The sequence below is a fragment of the Leucoraja erinacea genome, unplaced genomic scaffold (assembly GCF_028641065.1).
Source record: "Leucoraja erinacea ecotype New England unplaced genomic scaffold, Leri_hhj_1 Leri_963S, whole genome shotgun sequence".
Taxonomy (NCBI): Eukaryota; Metazoa; Chordata; class Chondrichthyes; order Rajiformes; family Rajidae; genus Leucoraja; species Leucoraja erinaceus.
Window position 1 is genome coordinate 37,501 of NW_026576909.1, and position 17,188 is coordinate 54,688.

General features: G+C 49.5%; 1 protein-coding gene and 1 pseudogene across 1 annotated transcript; both read right to left on the bottom strand.

The window, feature by feature from the left end:
* Positions 1-550: 550 nt before the first annotated feature.
* On the bottom strand, positions 551-6,380 carry LOC129695153 (interferon-induced very large GTPase 1-like; annotated as a pseudogene).
* Positions 6,381-7,939: 1,559 nt separating this feature from the next.
* Positions 7,940-8,955, bottom strand: LOC129695154 (up-regulator of cell proliferation-like). The gene has a single exon (XM_055631921.1). It carries the CDS (start codon positions 8,582-8,584, stop codon positions 7,943-7,945), a length of 642 nt encoding a protein of 213 aa, XP_055487896.1. The 5' UTR covers positions 8,585-8,955; the 3' UTR covers positions 7,940-7,942.
* Between the last annotated feature and the right edge of the window lie 8,233 nt (positions 8,956-17,188).

Below are 17,188 nucleotides of genomic sequence, written 5' to 3' on the forward strand. Positions count from 1 at the left end.
TTGGGTTTGCAGAAAATGGAGGTTTATGGGATGGGCAGATGAAATCAGTGTAGCTAGGTTCCATGTTTTGGCACAAAGATTGTAGCTGAAGGGCCCGGTCCTGTGTTGTCCTGTTCTATGTTCTTATAAAGCACAAACCCACCACACGGATCTCTGGGGCACATCACTAGTCACAGGCCTCCAGTTCATAATACAACCTTACACCACCACCTCTGCTTCCTTCCATGAAGCTTAATTCTCTGTCCAGTCAGCTGGCTCTCCCTGGATCCATGCGATCTATAACCTTCTGGAACAGCCACCATGCGAAAATTTTATCAAAGGTTTGCTGAAGTCCATACAGACAAAGTCTACAGCTTTGCCCGCAACCTGTTTGGTTACTTCTGCAAAAGCAATTTTAATAAGAATTGGTTGAAACTCCCTGCTCTGCTTTTATGATTTGTGATTTATAATCAGATTTGAATTTTAATGTTGAGTGATTTTCTCTGCCATTTCTTTATAGGAAAGTAGACTATTTCTACCTCTAACTGAGTGATGGCATGTAAAAGCAACCTCACCAAGACTGAATGTTTGTGTTATACGTCTTATTCAGATCTCCCCTCACTACAATCCCAGTCAATGTTCCAGGCTTCATCGATCTTTGCAGGATTTGCTTTGTATTTTTTCAGCAAACTGCCTCATTGAAAGTGTAGAAAACCTTCTTCCAATAGGATGCTGCCTGTGCGGAAATTTCCCGTTGGATGGTCATGATTTGTAGTAATTATTGACGGTTTGGTAATCCTTGTAGGGTATGTATTCCCCATTTGTGTCGCTCATTTTTAAACAATCCATTACCTGCGACTGAAGCTGTGCAGACGTCAGTTACAAGACGTTCAGTTTCTTATGGAGTGATAGCTATTGAATCCTCTAGGTCTGTGCTGCTTACAAGAGTGCTGTGAGGGTACCGAGGTCTCTGAATCACAGAAAACCCCACAGAAAGGACATTTCTTAGTACAATTGAATAACCCTTTGAACAACTCATCGCTGGGTTTAATGGATAATTCTTCAATCTTTGCTTGGACATCCCAGCCTGTTACCTCACTGAGGAGGCTCTGCTCCACTTCTTCAATAAATGGCAGAACTGCTTCTGACCATTTCCTGCCATCAACGTCACTGTGAAACAGAACGAGTTTCATTTCATCTTTGGGCATTGAGAACCTGGTCTTTAACTTTTCAACAAACATGTCCAGGAAGCTCTGAGCATTTCCAGCAAAGTTCTGCATCACTGCATCCTCAACAATCTCTTTAGCTTTCCCCAGTGATCTGTGTGAGGATTCCTTTAGCCAGGCAGGTAAACGTTCTCTCTCTCTCATCACGTTGTGTCTTGCAGTGTTCAATAACCTGCTGATGGAGCCAGTCTTTGGCCAAATTCTCAAGGTCAGTGATATACCGGTGATAGTCATCAAATGCATCCCTTTTGTTTCAGGTACACCAGGAGGGCCACAGTGAAGTTGTTGCGGAGACTGTACTTGCTCTCAGTGTCATTTTGTTTCATATCATCTACGATGTTCACACTGAGAGCCTTGAGGGTGGCGTCTCTGAGAGCTGGCAAGAAACAAGATTGTGCAAACCGTTCTGCTTGTCTCTGGTTCTCATCTTGCTCTGTGTAAATATCCATGAAGAGATTTAAGTATTGACCCTTCATGTTTTCCAGTCTTTGCCGCGGGTCGTGTTTCTGGATGAACCTCCTGTGCATCTCTTGGAATCTTTGCACAGCGAAACCACACAGGCGAAGTTTAAACTCAGCCCTGAATTCCTCACTCATTGTGATGTTTGCTTGTGAAACATTGTTAATTTTTTCCTCTATAATATTCAAAAGATCAATGCAATATTTATTGTCATAATCCCTGTCCATTTTTGTGATGTCACTGATCCAGTGATGGCATTCACCCTCGAGGGATTTAACCAAGTCATGATCTGGTTTGTGGAAGAAACGACCGACTGTGCTTAAAAACATTCCCATCCATGTCGTGTTGATGTGTTTCCATTCAACCTGTAAGAACTGAGTTCCCTGTTTATGGAGAGGTTTTCTTTCTAGCATTTTATTAATCACCCTCCCTTGATTTGCTGTGTTCTCTCTGAGAAGATTTTCAATCTCCAGTTCAATGTTTCTTTCTCTACATGGTTGACAGTCCAACTGTGACAGTGTGTCTTGCCACATCTTTCCAAAGGCAGTTTGCAGTTCCTTGTCACCCAACACCTGATTTGCCCCTTTACACTTTAATAAAAGCTCCTTGACCTGTTGTTCGATCTTCTGGTGACATTTATTCCAAATAGCATCCACTTTCTGCAGTCCCACACATCTGTTCACGGCATCCTTACATCTCTGCATTGAATCGTCCTGAAGCCGTCTGCATAAACTGGAGATACTGAGCTTGAATTCCACCCTGTATTTCTCCATCAGCTGCACGTTATCAGCTCCACTTAAAAACAGATCTTTTAGTTTATCCAGAGTCTTAGCCTCCCTTTTGTTAATCTCCGTCCTGATCTCACGTTCCAGTATTTGGAGCAGTAAGTTGAGGTCACCACTGGCATTGTTTACTCTGTTTTCAGCCTTGTTTCCCCAGGAGTGTGTGAATTTGCGGAGCTCCCACTCCCAGTCCTTGTACTTCACAGAGAGCTGGTTGTAAGCTGCTGCGACTAGACTGTTCTGGAAGCTGAAAATGAAATTCTCATGTTTCACCTGCTCCCAAAGGCCAGTCATCCATTTGGTAAAGTCTGGGATTGTGAAAGCTCCTTGGTCTGGTTTCCCTTTGAGTAAACATTGAATGAGACTCTTCTTCAGTTGGAAGACGTGTTCACTGTAGCCAGTGTTGACGGCAGCCATTGGGGGTGTACCTTGCCACAGACCAGGGATGTACCAGTTGTCCTTGTCAGCATCATAATCCATCACATCATGGAACGTAACTCCCTCCACCTTCTCCAGTTTTGCTGCAGCCTCTGTCATCTTATCCAGCTGTTCCAGTAGTTTCTGACGGCCTCTCAGGTTGTGATCATGTGCACTCACATCTCCAACATTCTGGTGGACAAATATACACTTTGGTTTTGTCCCCGTCAGTTTCATGCGGAGTAAGGAATGAACAACAATCTGTAAAATATCTTTCATCTCTGCGATGTTTTCCATGCCTATGTTTACCAACGTTATGTTGCTTAATCCCACCACGAATGTTGCCAGCTCATTGTCGTGTTCGTAGCTGTCTGTTAGTGTTGCAAGTTCTGGAGCTCTCAGCCCCTCCGTGTCAATGACCAGGATGAAGTCACAGCCCAGCTCCTCCGCCAGGCTCCCTGTGACCTTCATCAGCTGCATGTAGGCCCCTCGCGTACATCGGCCGCTGCTCACAGCAAACCGCAAACAGAACATTGTATTGAGGAGCGTGGACTTGCCTGTGCTCTGAACTCCAATCACTGTCAGCACAAACACTCTGGAAGCACGTCCTACCTTCTCGGCCACTGCTTCCAGTACAGCAGTGATCCATGAAACAGGAACGTTGGAGACGTCTCCATCAATGAGCTCCAGTGGGAACCCATCCAGCAACAGTTCCGCAGCAACACCCGGTAACTGAAGCACATGTGGGTGGATCTGTGTTTGTTGCTTGATGTTGTGTTGTGTCACTGAGAGTTCATAAACCTGGCCCAGTTCCCTCATGAAGTGCTCAAGTCCCAGGGAACTATCAGTCATCTTCTGATCCATGTCCTTCAGCTCTTTGACATTCTGCATTGAGTCTTTGCTCAGTTCTTTATAAACCCTGCGCAATCCTGCCATAATTTCCCTTGATTTACTGTCCAGCATCAGCTTCAGCCACTGCAAGGAAATGGCCTTGTCATCCAAACCAGGACAGGTGAGGTGGTCCATGAATATCTGCATCTCCTCCGACAGGCTCTGTCTGAGCTGAGCTTCCCGGATTCTTTTCTTGTCTTGGTCCAACTTGTGGTTATACTTCTCTGTGGTTCTGTCCCCACGGAGTTTCATCCGAGACTTCTCTTTCTCAACTTTAGACAGTCCTTTCCAGGGCTCTCCATGAAAGGGCAGCACTCTCTTTTTATACCCAGTGATGTCTGCAGGGTCAAGACTGCCCAGTATTTTGGTCAGGTCCTTGACCCGTTGTATTTCAGGCTGATGTTCATCGTCCTGAATCCCACTTTCTCTCGCAATGTCACCCATTTGTTCCAGACTCAGGAAGCTCTGGTCCCTGTCACTCATGGGAATCACTTGTTGTATCTGAGAACAAATTTCTTCCACAAGTTTGGCCTCGTTTATATTTGTCCGAACAATGCATTGTTGAGGTTGTAACTTCAGATCTTTGAACAGTTTCTTTACCTGTTCAGGGGTGATGTGTTGCTCACTGATGTAAGTGTTCACTATCAGAAAGAGTTTTGCCGGTGACTGTGCGAGAGAGGTGAGGAATTCTCTTTCCTTCTCACCGATAACGTCAATGAAAATAAAGAGAGCAGCAGAGACTTTTGCCAGAAACCGAGTGTGTCCCTGGTAATTTTCAGCGTCACCTCGGAGGTTGATGAATGCAGCCGCCTCCGGGAAAATGTCCGTGTTGCTCTTCCCAGAAGGTAGATACCAGCTGATCTCAGCCATCCCATCCGATATCCCACGGGGCACATTTCCACATTCCATCCCGGAGTGCAGGAAGATGTTCTGCTGCAGCTGGGTCTGGCTCAAGGTGAGATTGAGGAGTTTAGATTTGGACACCGTGCACCTTCCGAGTCTGAGGAAGGAGACAGTTGGCACGGTTGCTGTCACGATGGGCATCTCCACAACGGGGCTGTTCCCTTTGGGAGATTGTGGGCACCACATTTTAACAATGGGCCTCATGGCCCAGAGGAGAAGGGTGGCACCAGGTCCTTCCATGGGTTCCCTCACCTTGTCCCTGGGGTAACTGTGCCCTTCCGGCAGCAGAAAGGGTAATGCAAGTTGGCACAGAGACATCTTCAACATCAGTTCCTGCTGGAGAGAGTGGTCGGCACAGAGGAAAATAGCAGCAATGATATCCAGAGGGTTAATCCCAGAATCTCCTGGCCTTTGTACTTGAAAGAAATGGCTGAAATCTTCTACGTCATCTTTGTTGTCTTTTGAAGAATGAGCAGGGGGCCATTCAGGATTCCTCGCCAGTGAATTAGCTGAGAGGATCCTTTGGAGAAATCGCCAAGGAAGATCTTCTGGTCTAGTTGGTTTGTTGTCGTCCAGTTTACCCCAGGATATCTCCCGCATGGACGTCAGTGACAGTTTGTGAGGATAATGATCCTGTAAACCCAAATCCTTCACAAGTTGTAGGGGGCTCCGATTTTCATCCTGGTTATTTCCAACTGGTGGACCAACAGCTGTACCTTCTGGGAGACCCGGTGAATGCCGGTGAGATGGATGCTCTGATTCCCTGCCGTGTCCAGGGTCGGCCTCTCTCTGTGGTTTGGACGTCAGGTCCTTGGCCCGTTCTATTTCAGGATGATGTTCATCGACGTGAATCTCACTTTCCCTCACAATGTTACCCGTTTGCTCCAGACTCGGGAAGTTCTGGTCCCTGTCCCTCATCCATGATACTTGTTGTATCGGAGAATTCAATTTTTTTGCCTCACTTACATTTGACTGAGAAACACATTGTTGTGGTTGTAACTTTGTAAAGTTATTTCCAGCTAATGGATCACCAGTCGTTCCCTGTTGGAGACCTGGTGAATTCTGGTGAGATGGATCCTCTGATCCCCAACTGTCTCCATAGGCGACCTCTCTCTGTGGTTTGGACGTCAGGTCCTTGGCCCGTTGTATTTCAGGCTGATGTTCATCGACTTGAATCCCACTTTCTCTCGCAATGTCACCCATTTGTTCCAGACTCAGGAAGCTCTGGTCCCTGCCACTCACTAGAATCACTTGTTTTATCTGAGAACGAAGTTCTTCCACAAGTTTGGCCTCATTAAAATTTGTCCGAACAATGCATTGTTGAGGTTGTAACTTGAGATCATTGAACAGTTTCTCTACCTGCTCAGGGGTGATGTGTTGCTGACTGGTGTTAGTGTTCACTATCAGAAAGAGTTTTGCCGGTGACTGTGCGAGAGAGGTGAGGAATTCTCTTTCCTTCTCACCGATAACGTCAATGAAAATACAGAGAGCAGCAGAGACTTTTGCCAGAAACCGAGTGTGTCCCTGGTAAGTTTCAGCATCACCTCGGAGGTTGATGAATGCAGCAGCCTCCGGGAAAATGTCTGTGTTGCTCTTCCCAGAAGGTAGATACCAGCTGATCTCAACCATCCCATCCGATATCCCACGGGGCACATTCCCACATTCCATCCCGGAGTGCAGGAAGATGTTCTGCTGCAGCTGGGTCTGGCTCAAGGTGAGATTGAGGAGTTTGGATTTGGACACCGTGCACCTTCCGAGTCTGAGGAAGGGACACAGTTGGCACGGTTGCTGTCACGATGTGCATCTCCACAACGCGGCTGTTTCCTGTGGGAGATTGTGGGCACCACATTTTAACAATGGGCCTCATGGCCCAGAGGAGAAGGGTGGCATCAGACCCTTCCATAGGTCCCCTCACCTTGTCCCTGGGGTAACTGTGCCCTTCCGGCAGCAGAAAGGGTAATGCAAGTTGGCACAGAGACATCTTCAGCATCAGTTCCTGCTGGAGAGAGTGGTCGGCACAGAGGAAAATAGCAGCAATGATATCCAGAGGGTTAATCCCAGAATCTCCTGGCCTTTGTGCTTGAAAGAAATGGCTGAAGTCTTCTACGTCTTTTTTGTTGTCTTTTGAAGATTGAGCAGCGGGCCATTCAGGATTCCTCGCCAGTGAATTAGCTGAGAGGATCCTTTGGAGAAATCGCCAAGGAAGATCTCCTGGTCGAGTTGGTTTGTTGTCGTCCAGTTTACCCCAGGATACCTCCCGCATGGACGTCAGTGACAGTTTGTGAGGATAATGATCCTGTAAACCTAAATCCCTCACAAGTTGTAGGGGGCTCCGATTTTCATCCTGGTTATTTCAACTGGTGGACCACCAGCTGTACCTTCTGGGAGACCCGGTGAATGCCGGTGAGATGGATGCTCTGATTCCCTGCCGTGTCCAGGGTCGGCCTCTCTCTGTGGTTTGGACGTCAGGTCCTTGGCCCGTTCTATTTCAGGATGATGTTCATCGACGTGAATCTCACTTTCCCTCACAATGTCACCCGTTTTGCTCCAGACTCGGGAAGTTCTGCTCCCTGTCCCTCATCCATGATACTTGTTGTATCGGAGAATTCAATTTTTTTGCCCTCACTTACATTTGACTGAGAAACACATTGTTGTGGTTGTAACTTTGTAAAGTTATTTCCAGCTAATGGATGACCAGTCGTTCCCTGTGGGAGACCTGGTGAATGCCAGTGAGATGGATCCTCTGATCCCCAACTGTCTCCATGGGCGACCTCTCTCTGTGGTTTGGACGTCAGGTCCTTGGCCCGTTGTATTTCAGGCTGATGTTCATCGACTTGAATCCCACTTTCTCTCGCAATGTCACCCATTTGTTCCAGACTCAGGAAGCTCTGGTCCCTGCCACTCACTAGAATCACTTGTTTTATCTGAGCACGAAGTTCTTCCACAAGTTTGGCCTCATTAAAATTTGTCCGAACAATGCATTGTTGAGGTTGTAACTTGAGATCATTGAACAGTTTCTCTACCTGCTCAGGGGTGATGTGTTGCTGACTGGTGTTAGTGTTCACTATCAGAAAGAGTTTTGCCGGTGACTGTGCGAGAGAGGTGAGGAATTCTCTTTCCTTCTCACCGATAACGTCAATGAAAATAAAGAGAGCAGCAGAGACTTTTGCCAGAAACCGAGTGTGTCCCTGGTAAGTTTCAGCATCACCTCGGAGGTTGATGAATGCAGCAGCCTCCGGGAAAATGTCCGTGTTGCTCTTCCCAGAAGGTAGATACCAGCTGATCTCAGCCATCCCATCCGATATCCCACGGGGCACATTCCCACATTCCATCCCGGAGTGCAGGAAGATATTCTGCTGCAGCTGGGTCTGGCTCAAGGTGAGATTGAGGAGTTTGGATTTGGACACCGTGCACCTTCCGAGTCTGAGGAAGGAGACAGTTGGCACGGTTGCTGTCACGATGGGCATCTCCACAACGCGGCTGCTCCCTGTGGGGAGATTGTGGGCACCACATTTTAACAATGTGCCTCATGGCCCAGAGGAGAAGGGTGGCACCAGACCCTTCCATGGGTCCCCTCAGCTTGTCCCTGGGGTAACTGTGCCCTTCCGGCAGCAGAAAGGGTAATGCAAGTTGGCACAGAGACATCTTCAGCATCAGTTCCTGCTGGAGAGAGTGGTCGGCACAGAGGAAAATGGCAGCAATGATATCCAGAGGATTAAACCCTGAATCCCCTGGCTCTTTCACTTCAAATAAATAGTTGAAATCTTCAACATCATCTTTCCTGTCTTCCAAGGACTGAGCAGGGGGCCATTCAGGATTCCTCGCCAGTGAATTAGCTAAGAGGATCCTTTGGAGAAATTGCCAAGGAAGATCTTCTGGTCGAGTTGGTTTGCTGTCGTCCAGTTTACCCCAGGATATCTCCCGCATTGACACCAGTGACAGTTTGTGAGGATAATGACCCTGTAAACCCAAATCCCTCACAAGTTGTGGAGGGTTCAGGTTTTTCAGACCAGCTATTTACAGTTGATGAAACACTCGCCATTCTCTCTCACTGGGTGAATGTATTTCCTGGGATCTGTATGCTCTTTCCCAGAGTGGTGGTTCTTATCTGGAATTCCCAGGATACCAGGATTCCTGTCTTGTATATTGCAGTTTGGTGAATCTTCACCAGTTGTACGTTTCTGTCCCTGTATCTACCTTGAGGCCTGGGCTCCTATTCCACAATATAGCACGGTGCCTGGATACAGGTCCAGGATTTATCCAGTTGTCCGGCCTCCTGTCCCGGGATATTTCACAGAGCTCAGATGTGTTGTGATGTATTGGAGTGCTGGAGTACCTATCCTAGGATCACGGGGCTGGTCACTTCTTTGGCTCTGACTGACGATCCTCTTGTTGCCTTGGCACCGTGTGTTTTTCAAGTACAGTCAGTGCGTGATCACCGTGGGTACCTGGAATTGGTCACCAGAATTATACATGGCCTTGGAATTGGATTATTATTGTCACATGAATCGAGATACAGTGAAAAACTCTGCATACTATCCAGTCAAATCTTACCATACATGATACAATGAAGCCTTACAAAAGTATAACAAGTAGCACAAAAATAAATATACCAGTGTAGAATGTAGTCTACTGTGTTACAGTTACAGTGAAAGTGCAGATTAAAAAGTACAAGAACCTCAATGAGCTATTGTTGTTGGTTTATTATTGGTATTACTGTTGTTAGATTGTGAGATTGGGATTATCCCTTTATTTTATGGGAGGACCAGTCAACAAACTGACAGAAACAGGGCAGTAGTTGTTCCTGAATTTGAGTATAAGATTTGAGTATAAGAGCAGGGTGGTTCTACTGCAGTTGTACAGGGTCTTGGTGAGACCACACCTGGAGTACTGCGTACAGTTTTGGTCTCCTAATCTGAGGAAAGACATTCCTGCCATAGAGGGAGTACAGAGAAGGTTCAACAGACTGATTCCTGGGATGTCAGGACTTTCATATGAAGAAAGACTGGATAGACTCGGCTTGTACTCGCTAGAATTTAGAAGATTGAGGGGGGATCTTATAGAAACTTACAAAATTCTTAAGGCGTTGGACTGGCTAGATGCAGGAAGATTGTTCCCGATGTTGGGGAAGTCCAGAACAAGGGGTCACAGTTTAAGGATAAGGGGGAAGTCTTTTAGGACCGAGATGAGGAAAAGATTTTTCACACAGAGAGTGGTGAATCTCTGGAATTCTCTGCCACAGAGAGTAGTTGAGGCCAGTTAGAGGGAGTTAGATGTGGCCCTTGTGGTTAAAGGGATCAGGGGGTATGGAGAGAAGGCAGGTACAGGATACTGAGTTGGATGATCAGCCATGATCATATTGAATGGCGGTGCAGGCTCGAAGGGCCGAATGGCCTGCTCCTGCACCTATTTTCTATGTTTCTATGAATGTGCTAGTATGCGCCTTCACGCTTTTGTAGTCTCTGCCTGACGGAAGAGTGGGAAATGAGGGAATGACCCTGGTATGAGTGGTCTTTGATTATGTTGGCTATTTTCCTGGGGCAGCATGAAATGTTAATGTAGTCCATGGCTGGGGGTGGGGAGGTTGGAGTCTGGTCTGTGTGATGGATTGGAATATGTCCACAACTCTCTGCAATATCTTATGGTCTTGGGCAGAGAAGTTTCCAAACCAAGACGTAATGCATTTGGATAGAATGCTGTCTGCAATAACCATATAACCATATAACAATTACAGCACGGAAACAGGCCATCTCGGCCCTACAAGTCCATGCCGAACAATTTTTTTTCCCCTTAGTCCCACCTGCCTTCACTCGTACCATAACCCTCCATTCCCTTCTCATCCATATGCCTATCCAATTTATTTTTAAATGATACCAATGAACCTGCCTCCACCACTTCCACTGGGAGCTCATTCCACACCGCCACCACTCTCTGCGTAAAGAAGTTCCCCCTCATGTTACCCCTAAACTTCTGTCCCTTAATTCTGAAGTCATGTCCTCTTGTTTGAATCTTCCCTATTCTCAAAGGGAAAAGCTTGTCCACATCAACTCTGTAAGTTGTGTATCTTTTTTGAGACCATATCTGAAGGACTGTGTACAAACCTGGTGCCCTTACCTAACGAAAGGTGCACTTTCTGTAGAGGGAGTGCATTGAAGATTCTCCAGACAGTTTCCTGATGTAAAATCAGAGAATCCGGGAAGTGCTCATAGAAACATAGAAATTAGGTGCAGGAGTAGGCCATTCGGCCCTTCGAGCCTGCACTGCCATTCAATATGATCATGGCTGATCATCCAACTCAGTATCCCGTACCTGCCTTCTCTCCATACCCTCTGATCCCCTTAGCCACAAGGGCCACATCTAACTCCCTCTTAAATATAGCCAAATGAACTGGCCTCAACTACCCTCGGTGGCAGAGAGTTCCAGAGATTCACCACTCTCTGCGTGAAAAAAGTTCTTCTCATCTCGGTTTTAAAGGATTTCCCCTTTATCCTTAAGCTGTGACCCCTTGTCCTGGACTTCCCCAACATCGGGAACAATCTTCCTGCATCTAGCCTGTCCAACCCCTTAAGAATTTTGTAAGTTTCTATAAGATCCCCTCTCAATCTTCTAAATTCTAGAGAGTATAAACCAAGTCTATCCAGTCTTTCTTCATAAGACAGTCCTGACATCCCAGGAATCAGTCTGGTGAACCGTCTCTGCACTCCCTCTATGGCAATAATGTCCTTCCTCAGATTTGGAGACCAAAACTGTACGCAATACTCCAGGTGTGGTCTCACCAAGACCCTGTACAACTGCAGTAGAACCTCTCTGCTCCTATACTCAAATCCTTTTGCAATGAAAGCTAACATACCATTCGCTTTCTTTACTGCCTGCTGCACCTGCATGCCTACCTTCAATGACTGGTGTACCATGACACCCAGGTCTCGCTGCATCTCCCCCTTTCCCAATCGGCCACCATTTAGATAATAGTCTGCTTTCCTGTTTTTTGCCACCAAAATGGATAACCTCACATTTATCCACATTATACTGCATCTGCCAAACATTTGCCCACTCACCCAGCCTATCCAAGTCACCCTGCAGTCTCCTAGCATCCTCCTCACAGCTAACACTCGCAGATTTAGGCAGCGTCTATAGAGAGAAAAACAGTCCAAGTTTCAGGTTTACGAGGGTTTCTCACATGAGGAGAAATAGAGTAAAGCTGCCCTATTCTTGGTGTTCAAAAGACTGAGTGATCTTGCAGAAACCTGTGAAATTCTACCAGGCTCGATAGACAGGGAGGAGGTTTCTCCTGGCTCTGGTATCCAGGGCCAGGGGCACAATCTCAGGGTAAGGGTGGGCAATAAATGAACAAGATGAGGAGAAACCTCTTCACCTGGAGGCTGGTGGATCTTCAGTCCATCGTGTGATGTCACAATACCCAATGCTCACAGATGTACAATCGCAATGGATCTCATTTACATAGGCCTTTGCAATATGGTCTACAACACTCCCAAAGGCCTACCTGTGCAGGTCCTACCCTTGTTAGACATCCCAAAAAACAACACCTTTCCTAACCTGTCTAAGACGTTCTGCAGAGTCATTGCTTCCTCTACACTGCCTGCCCCTTCACCTATCTTAGCATCATCTGCAAACTTGGCCACAAAGCCTTCAATCCCCTTATCCTCATCATTAATATACAACGTGAAGAGAAGCGGCCCCAGCACTGACCCTTGCAGAACTCCACTAGTCACTGGCAGCCAACCTAAAAAGCACCTTTTATTGCAACTCTTTACGTTCTGCCATCCAGCCAACCTGTTGGCCATGCTAGTATCTTCCCTTTAATATCCTGGGCTCTTGCCTTCCCTAGCAGCCTGACGTGTGGCACCTTATTGGTCTTCTGAAAATCTAGGTAAACAACATCTACAGCCTCCCCTGTCTGTCCTGCTATTAGCTTTCTCAAAGAACTCCAGCAGATTTGTCAGGCAAGATATTCCCTTTACAAAACCATGCTGACCGGCCTAATTTATCGTGAACTTCTAAGTACTGCGTAACCCCATCCTTTATCTTATCTATCTATCTTATGTTATCTATATATATTTAAAACTCTCGTGTTGGTTTGTCCGGGTTCTATTTCGCGAATATTCGTTTTTGGCGTCTGTGACTCTACTCCTCCAAAATTTGCACAAACTAAACAATTTTTACAAATACCTGTAGGGTATTTCCACCTCCTCTTAATGTTTGTTAAATTAGAACTTTTGGTTCAACTTTTCCCAGCTTTTTTGGTAAAGAACAAAAAACAATTCAAAATGTTAAAAATATCAAACTGCTTCTCACCCATAGAACGTTGGCGAACGTTCCATCGTGTGATGTCACAATGCCCAATGCTCACAGATGTCCAATCGCAATGGATCTCATTTACATATGCCTTTGCTCCAGCCCCAGTCCCTCCCCCCCCCGCGTGATGTCGCAGCACCTTCCATTCTGTGATGTCACAATGCCATCCCTCACAGGTGGCTAATCGCAATGGCTCTCATTTACATTTGCCTTTGCACTAGCCCCAGCCCCGCCCTCCGCGTCGAAGCGCGTGATCACGAGTGTGGGAATGGAGGGAGAGGAGTGGGTGATAGGGAGTGGGGAATAGATGGACTGCCCCTACCCCTCCATCACCAGTCTTCCCCCCTCTCTCCCCCCCTCACTCCACACTCTTCCCTACCCCATCTCCCTCCTCCCCTCCTCCAAACCTCTCTCCCCTCCCCCACCCACCCCTCCCCCTCCCCCTCTCCCCCCCATTCCCTATTCCCCTCACCCCTCTCTCTCTCACCCCTCTCCTCACCCGTCTTACTCCTCTCTCCCCACACTTCTCTCCTCACCCCTCTCCTCCTCCTCCTCCCCATCCCCCCCTCTCCCATCTACCTGTCTCCCCTTCACCCTCCCCGATATCATCCCCTCCCCCCATCCTCATCCTCCTCTCTCTCCCTACCCCCCTCCCATCCCCTCTCCTCCCCTTCGCCACTCTCTCCCCATCTTACCCCCCCCCCCTCTCCCCCTCCCCCTCTCCTCCTCAACCCTTTCTGATCACTCTTCTCTCCTCACTCCCCCCCCTCCCTCAACACTCTCACCTCAACCCTTTCTCCTCCCCCCCTCACCCCTCTCCTCACTCGTCCCTCCCCTCTCCTCTCCTCCTCCCCCCTTTCTCCCTCTTCCCGCTCTCTTCCCCCCTCCCCCATCCTCCTCTCCCTCCCTCCCCTTCCCTCCCCTCTCCTCCTCCCCTCTCTCCCCATCTTACCCCTCTCCCCCCCTCCCTCCCTCCCTTCCCCCATTCCCTATTCCCCACCCCTCTCGCCCCTCACTCCTCCTCTCTCCCCCCTTCCCCACCCCTCTCCTCATCCCTCTCTCCCCCCCCCTCTCGCATCACCCCCTCTCCATTCTCTCCCTCTCCTCACCTCTACCTCCCCTCCCCCCCATTCCTCTCCCCTTGCACCCTCCCCTGGCATTCCTCTCCCCTTGCACCCCTCCTCCTCCCCCTCCCTTCTCCCCCCTCCCCACTCCCCACTTCCCCTTCTCTCCCCTCTCCCCCTCCTCTGCCCCCCACCCCTATCCCCCCCTCCCTTCCCCTACCCCTCTCTCCCCCCCTTCCCCTCTCCACCACTCTCACATACCTTCCCCCACCTCCCCATCCCCCGCTCTCTCCTCCCCCCGACAATATCTCCCCTCTCTCCTCACCCCTCTCTCCACACCTCAATCCTCTCTCCTCACCACTCTCGCCCCCTCCTCCTCCCTCCCTCTGTCCTCACCCTCCCCCCTTCTCCTCCCCACTCCTCCCCCTCTCCCCCTTCTCTCCCCTCTCCGTCCCCTCCCTATCCCCCTCCCCATCTCCTCTCTCTCCCTTCCCCCATCTCCCTCCTTCCCCTCCCCACTCTCTCCTCCACCCCCCTCCCATCTCCCCCTCTGCACCCCACCCTCTGCCCAATCCGCTTCCTGTCCTTCTTTCCACCCCCTCTCCATCCCACCTCCCCAACACCCCTCTCTCCCCTCATTTCCCTTCCCCCACCCCCTTTCTCCACTCATTCCCCTATCCCTCTTTCTCTGCCCCCTCTCTTTGCCCCTCGAGATAGGATGGGGATGGGGTAAAAGGAGCCAATAAATAATATTAATATAATATCATGGGGGTGGTTAGTGTGTGTGTGTGTGTGTGTTCGGGGGGGGGGGGGGGGGGGGGGGTGTGTGTGTGTGTGTGTTGGGGGGGGGGGGTGGTTAGTGTGTGTGTTGGGGGAGTGGTTAGTGTGTGTGTGTGGGGGGGGGGTTGGGGTGGTTACGTGTGTGTGGGGGGAGGGGTGGTGTTAGTGTGTGTGTGACGCCGCAACCTCCCCCCCCCCCCCCGCCCTGCAACCGCGTGTTGAATGGACGGGACCCTCTCCCCTCCCTTCCCCCTCTCCACTCTCTCTCCCCTCTTCCCCCCTCCCCACTCGCTCTTCCCATCCCCTCTCCCCTCCGCCCCCCACCCCCCATCTCCCCTCCTCCACCCACCTTCTCCCCCCTCCACCCCCCTCTCCCCGCCCCTCTACCCCCCTCCTTCCCCACTCCCACTCCTCTCTCTCTCTCCACCTCATCTCTCTCCCCTCTACTCTTCCCTCTCCTCACCCCTCTCCTCTCCCCTCTCTCATCACCCCTCTCCCATCTCCCTCCTCACCCTCTCTCCCCATCTCTCCTCCTCCCTCTCCCCTCTCCCCTTCCCCTTCCACCCTCCCCCTACTCTTCTCCCCCTCCCACCCCACTCTTCCCCTTCTCTCCGCCCACCCCTCTCTCCCCCCTTCCTTACCCATACCCCTCTGCCCCTTCCACATCCCCTCTCTCTTGAACACAAAGTGGAGCACTTAAGGGCAAGTGCTTTATCAAAGGGAGCTGAGGGAATGCTCTGTGTTCTGTTTCACAGAGACATGGCTCACCCCCAGCTCCCCAGACTCAGCGTTTCAGCCTGATGGGTTCTCCATCCACCGTATGGACCACACGCAGGTATCTGGGAAAGGGAGAGGTGGGGGCGTCTGCCTCATGGTCAACTCTGCGTGGTGCACAGACGTGGCAGTCCTGTCCAACTCCTGATCTCCACACCACGAACATCTGGCAGTGAAGTGCCGTCCATTCTACCTCCCAAGGTAATTCACCTCCATCGTCCTGACCGCGGTCTACATCCCAACCCAGGCATACGTCCGTCTGGCACTGGAGGAGCTGCACGCCGTGGTCAACAAACACCAGACGTCTTACCCCGAGGCATTTACCATCATTGCTGGGGACTTCAATTAGGCAAACCTAAAGAAATCACTCCCTAACTTCCACCAACATGTCTCCTGCTGCACCAGAGGACCAAACACCCTCGACCACTGCTACACCACCATCAAGAGTGCCTATCGCTCTATCCCTCGCCCTCACTTTGGTAAATCCAACCATACCGCTGTGGTGCTGCTTCTTCCTGCCTACAGGCAGCAATTAAAGAGCGCACCCCCAGACGTGAGGACAGTACAGAGCTGGTCGGGGGGGAGGGGGCAGAGGAACAACTCCAGGACTGTTTGGAGTCTGTAGACTGGGCAATGTTCAAGGACTCAGCAATGGACCTGAACGAATACGCCACAGTCGTTACAGACTTCATAAAGAGATGTGTGGAGGACTGCATCCCTACAAAAACCTTCCGAGTGTTTCCCCAATCAGAAACCTTGGATAAACTTTGAGATCCTCACTCTTCTGAAGACCAGACACCGGGCATTCATGTCTAAAGATACAGTGGTCTGCAAGAAGTCAAGATACGACCTTGGTAAGGCCACCAAAAAGGCCAAAAGGGACTTCTGCTCCAAGCTGGAGGATGAGACAGATGTTCGGCAGCTGTGGAAGGGCCTGAATGCAATCACCTCCTACAAAACGAAATCAGGAGGCAGCTCGAATGTCGACGAAACATCACTCCCAGACGAGCTCAATGCGTTTTACGCAGGCTTTGATAGGGAGAACACCGATGTGACTTCCCGAGCCCCCATTCGCCGTGATGGTATTTCAGTCTCAGTCACAGAGACCGATGTCAGGAAATCCTTCAGAGGGGTGTGCTCTCGAAAAGCACCTGGACCTGATGGTATACCTGGTCGGGTTCTAAAAACCTGTGCGGGCCAACTGGCTGGAGTTTTTACGGCCATTTTTAACCTCTCACTTCTGAGGTCTGAGGTTCCCACCTGCTTTAAAAGGGCATCAATTATACCAGTGCCCAAGAAGAGTAAGGTGACGTGCCTCAATGACTATCGACCAGTGGCACTAACGCCTGTGGCGATGAAGTGCTTTGAAAGGTTGATCATGGAGCAAATTAACTCCTATCTCAACAAAAACCTGGACCCACTGCAGTTCGCTTACCGCCACAACAGATCAACGGTGGATGCGATCTCGCTGGCCCTCCACTCCGCTCTGGACCACGTGGACAACAAAAACTCATGTCAGGCTATTATTCATTGATTACAGCTCGGCATTTAACACAATTATCCCCTCCAAGCTGGTCACCAAACTCGCAGAACTGGGTCT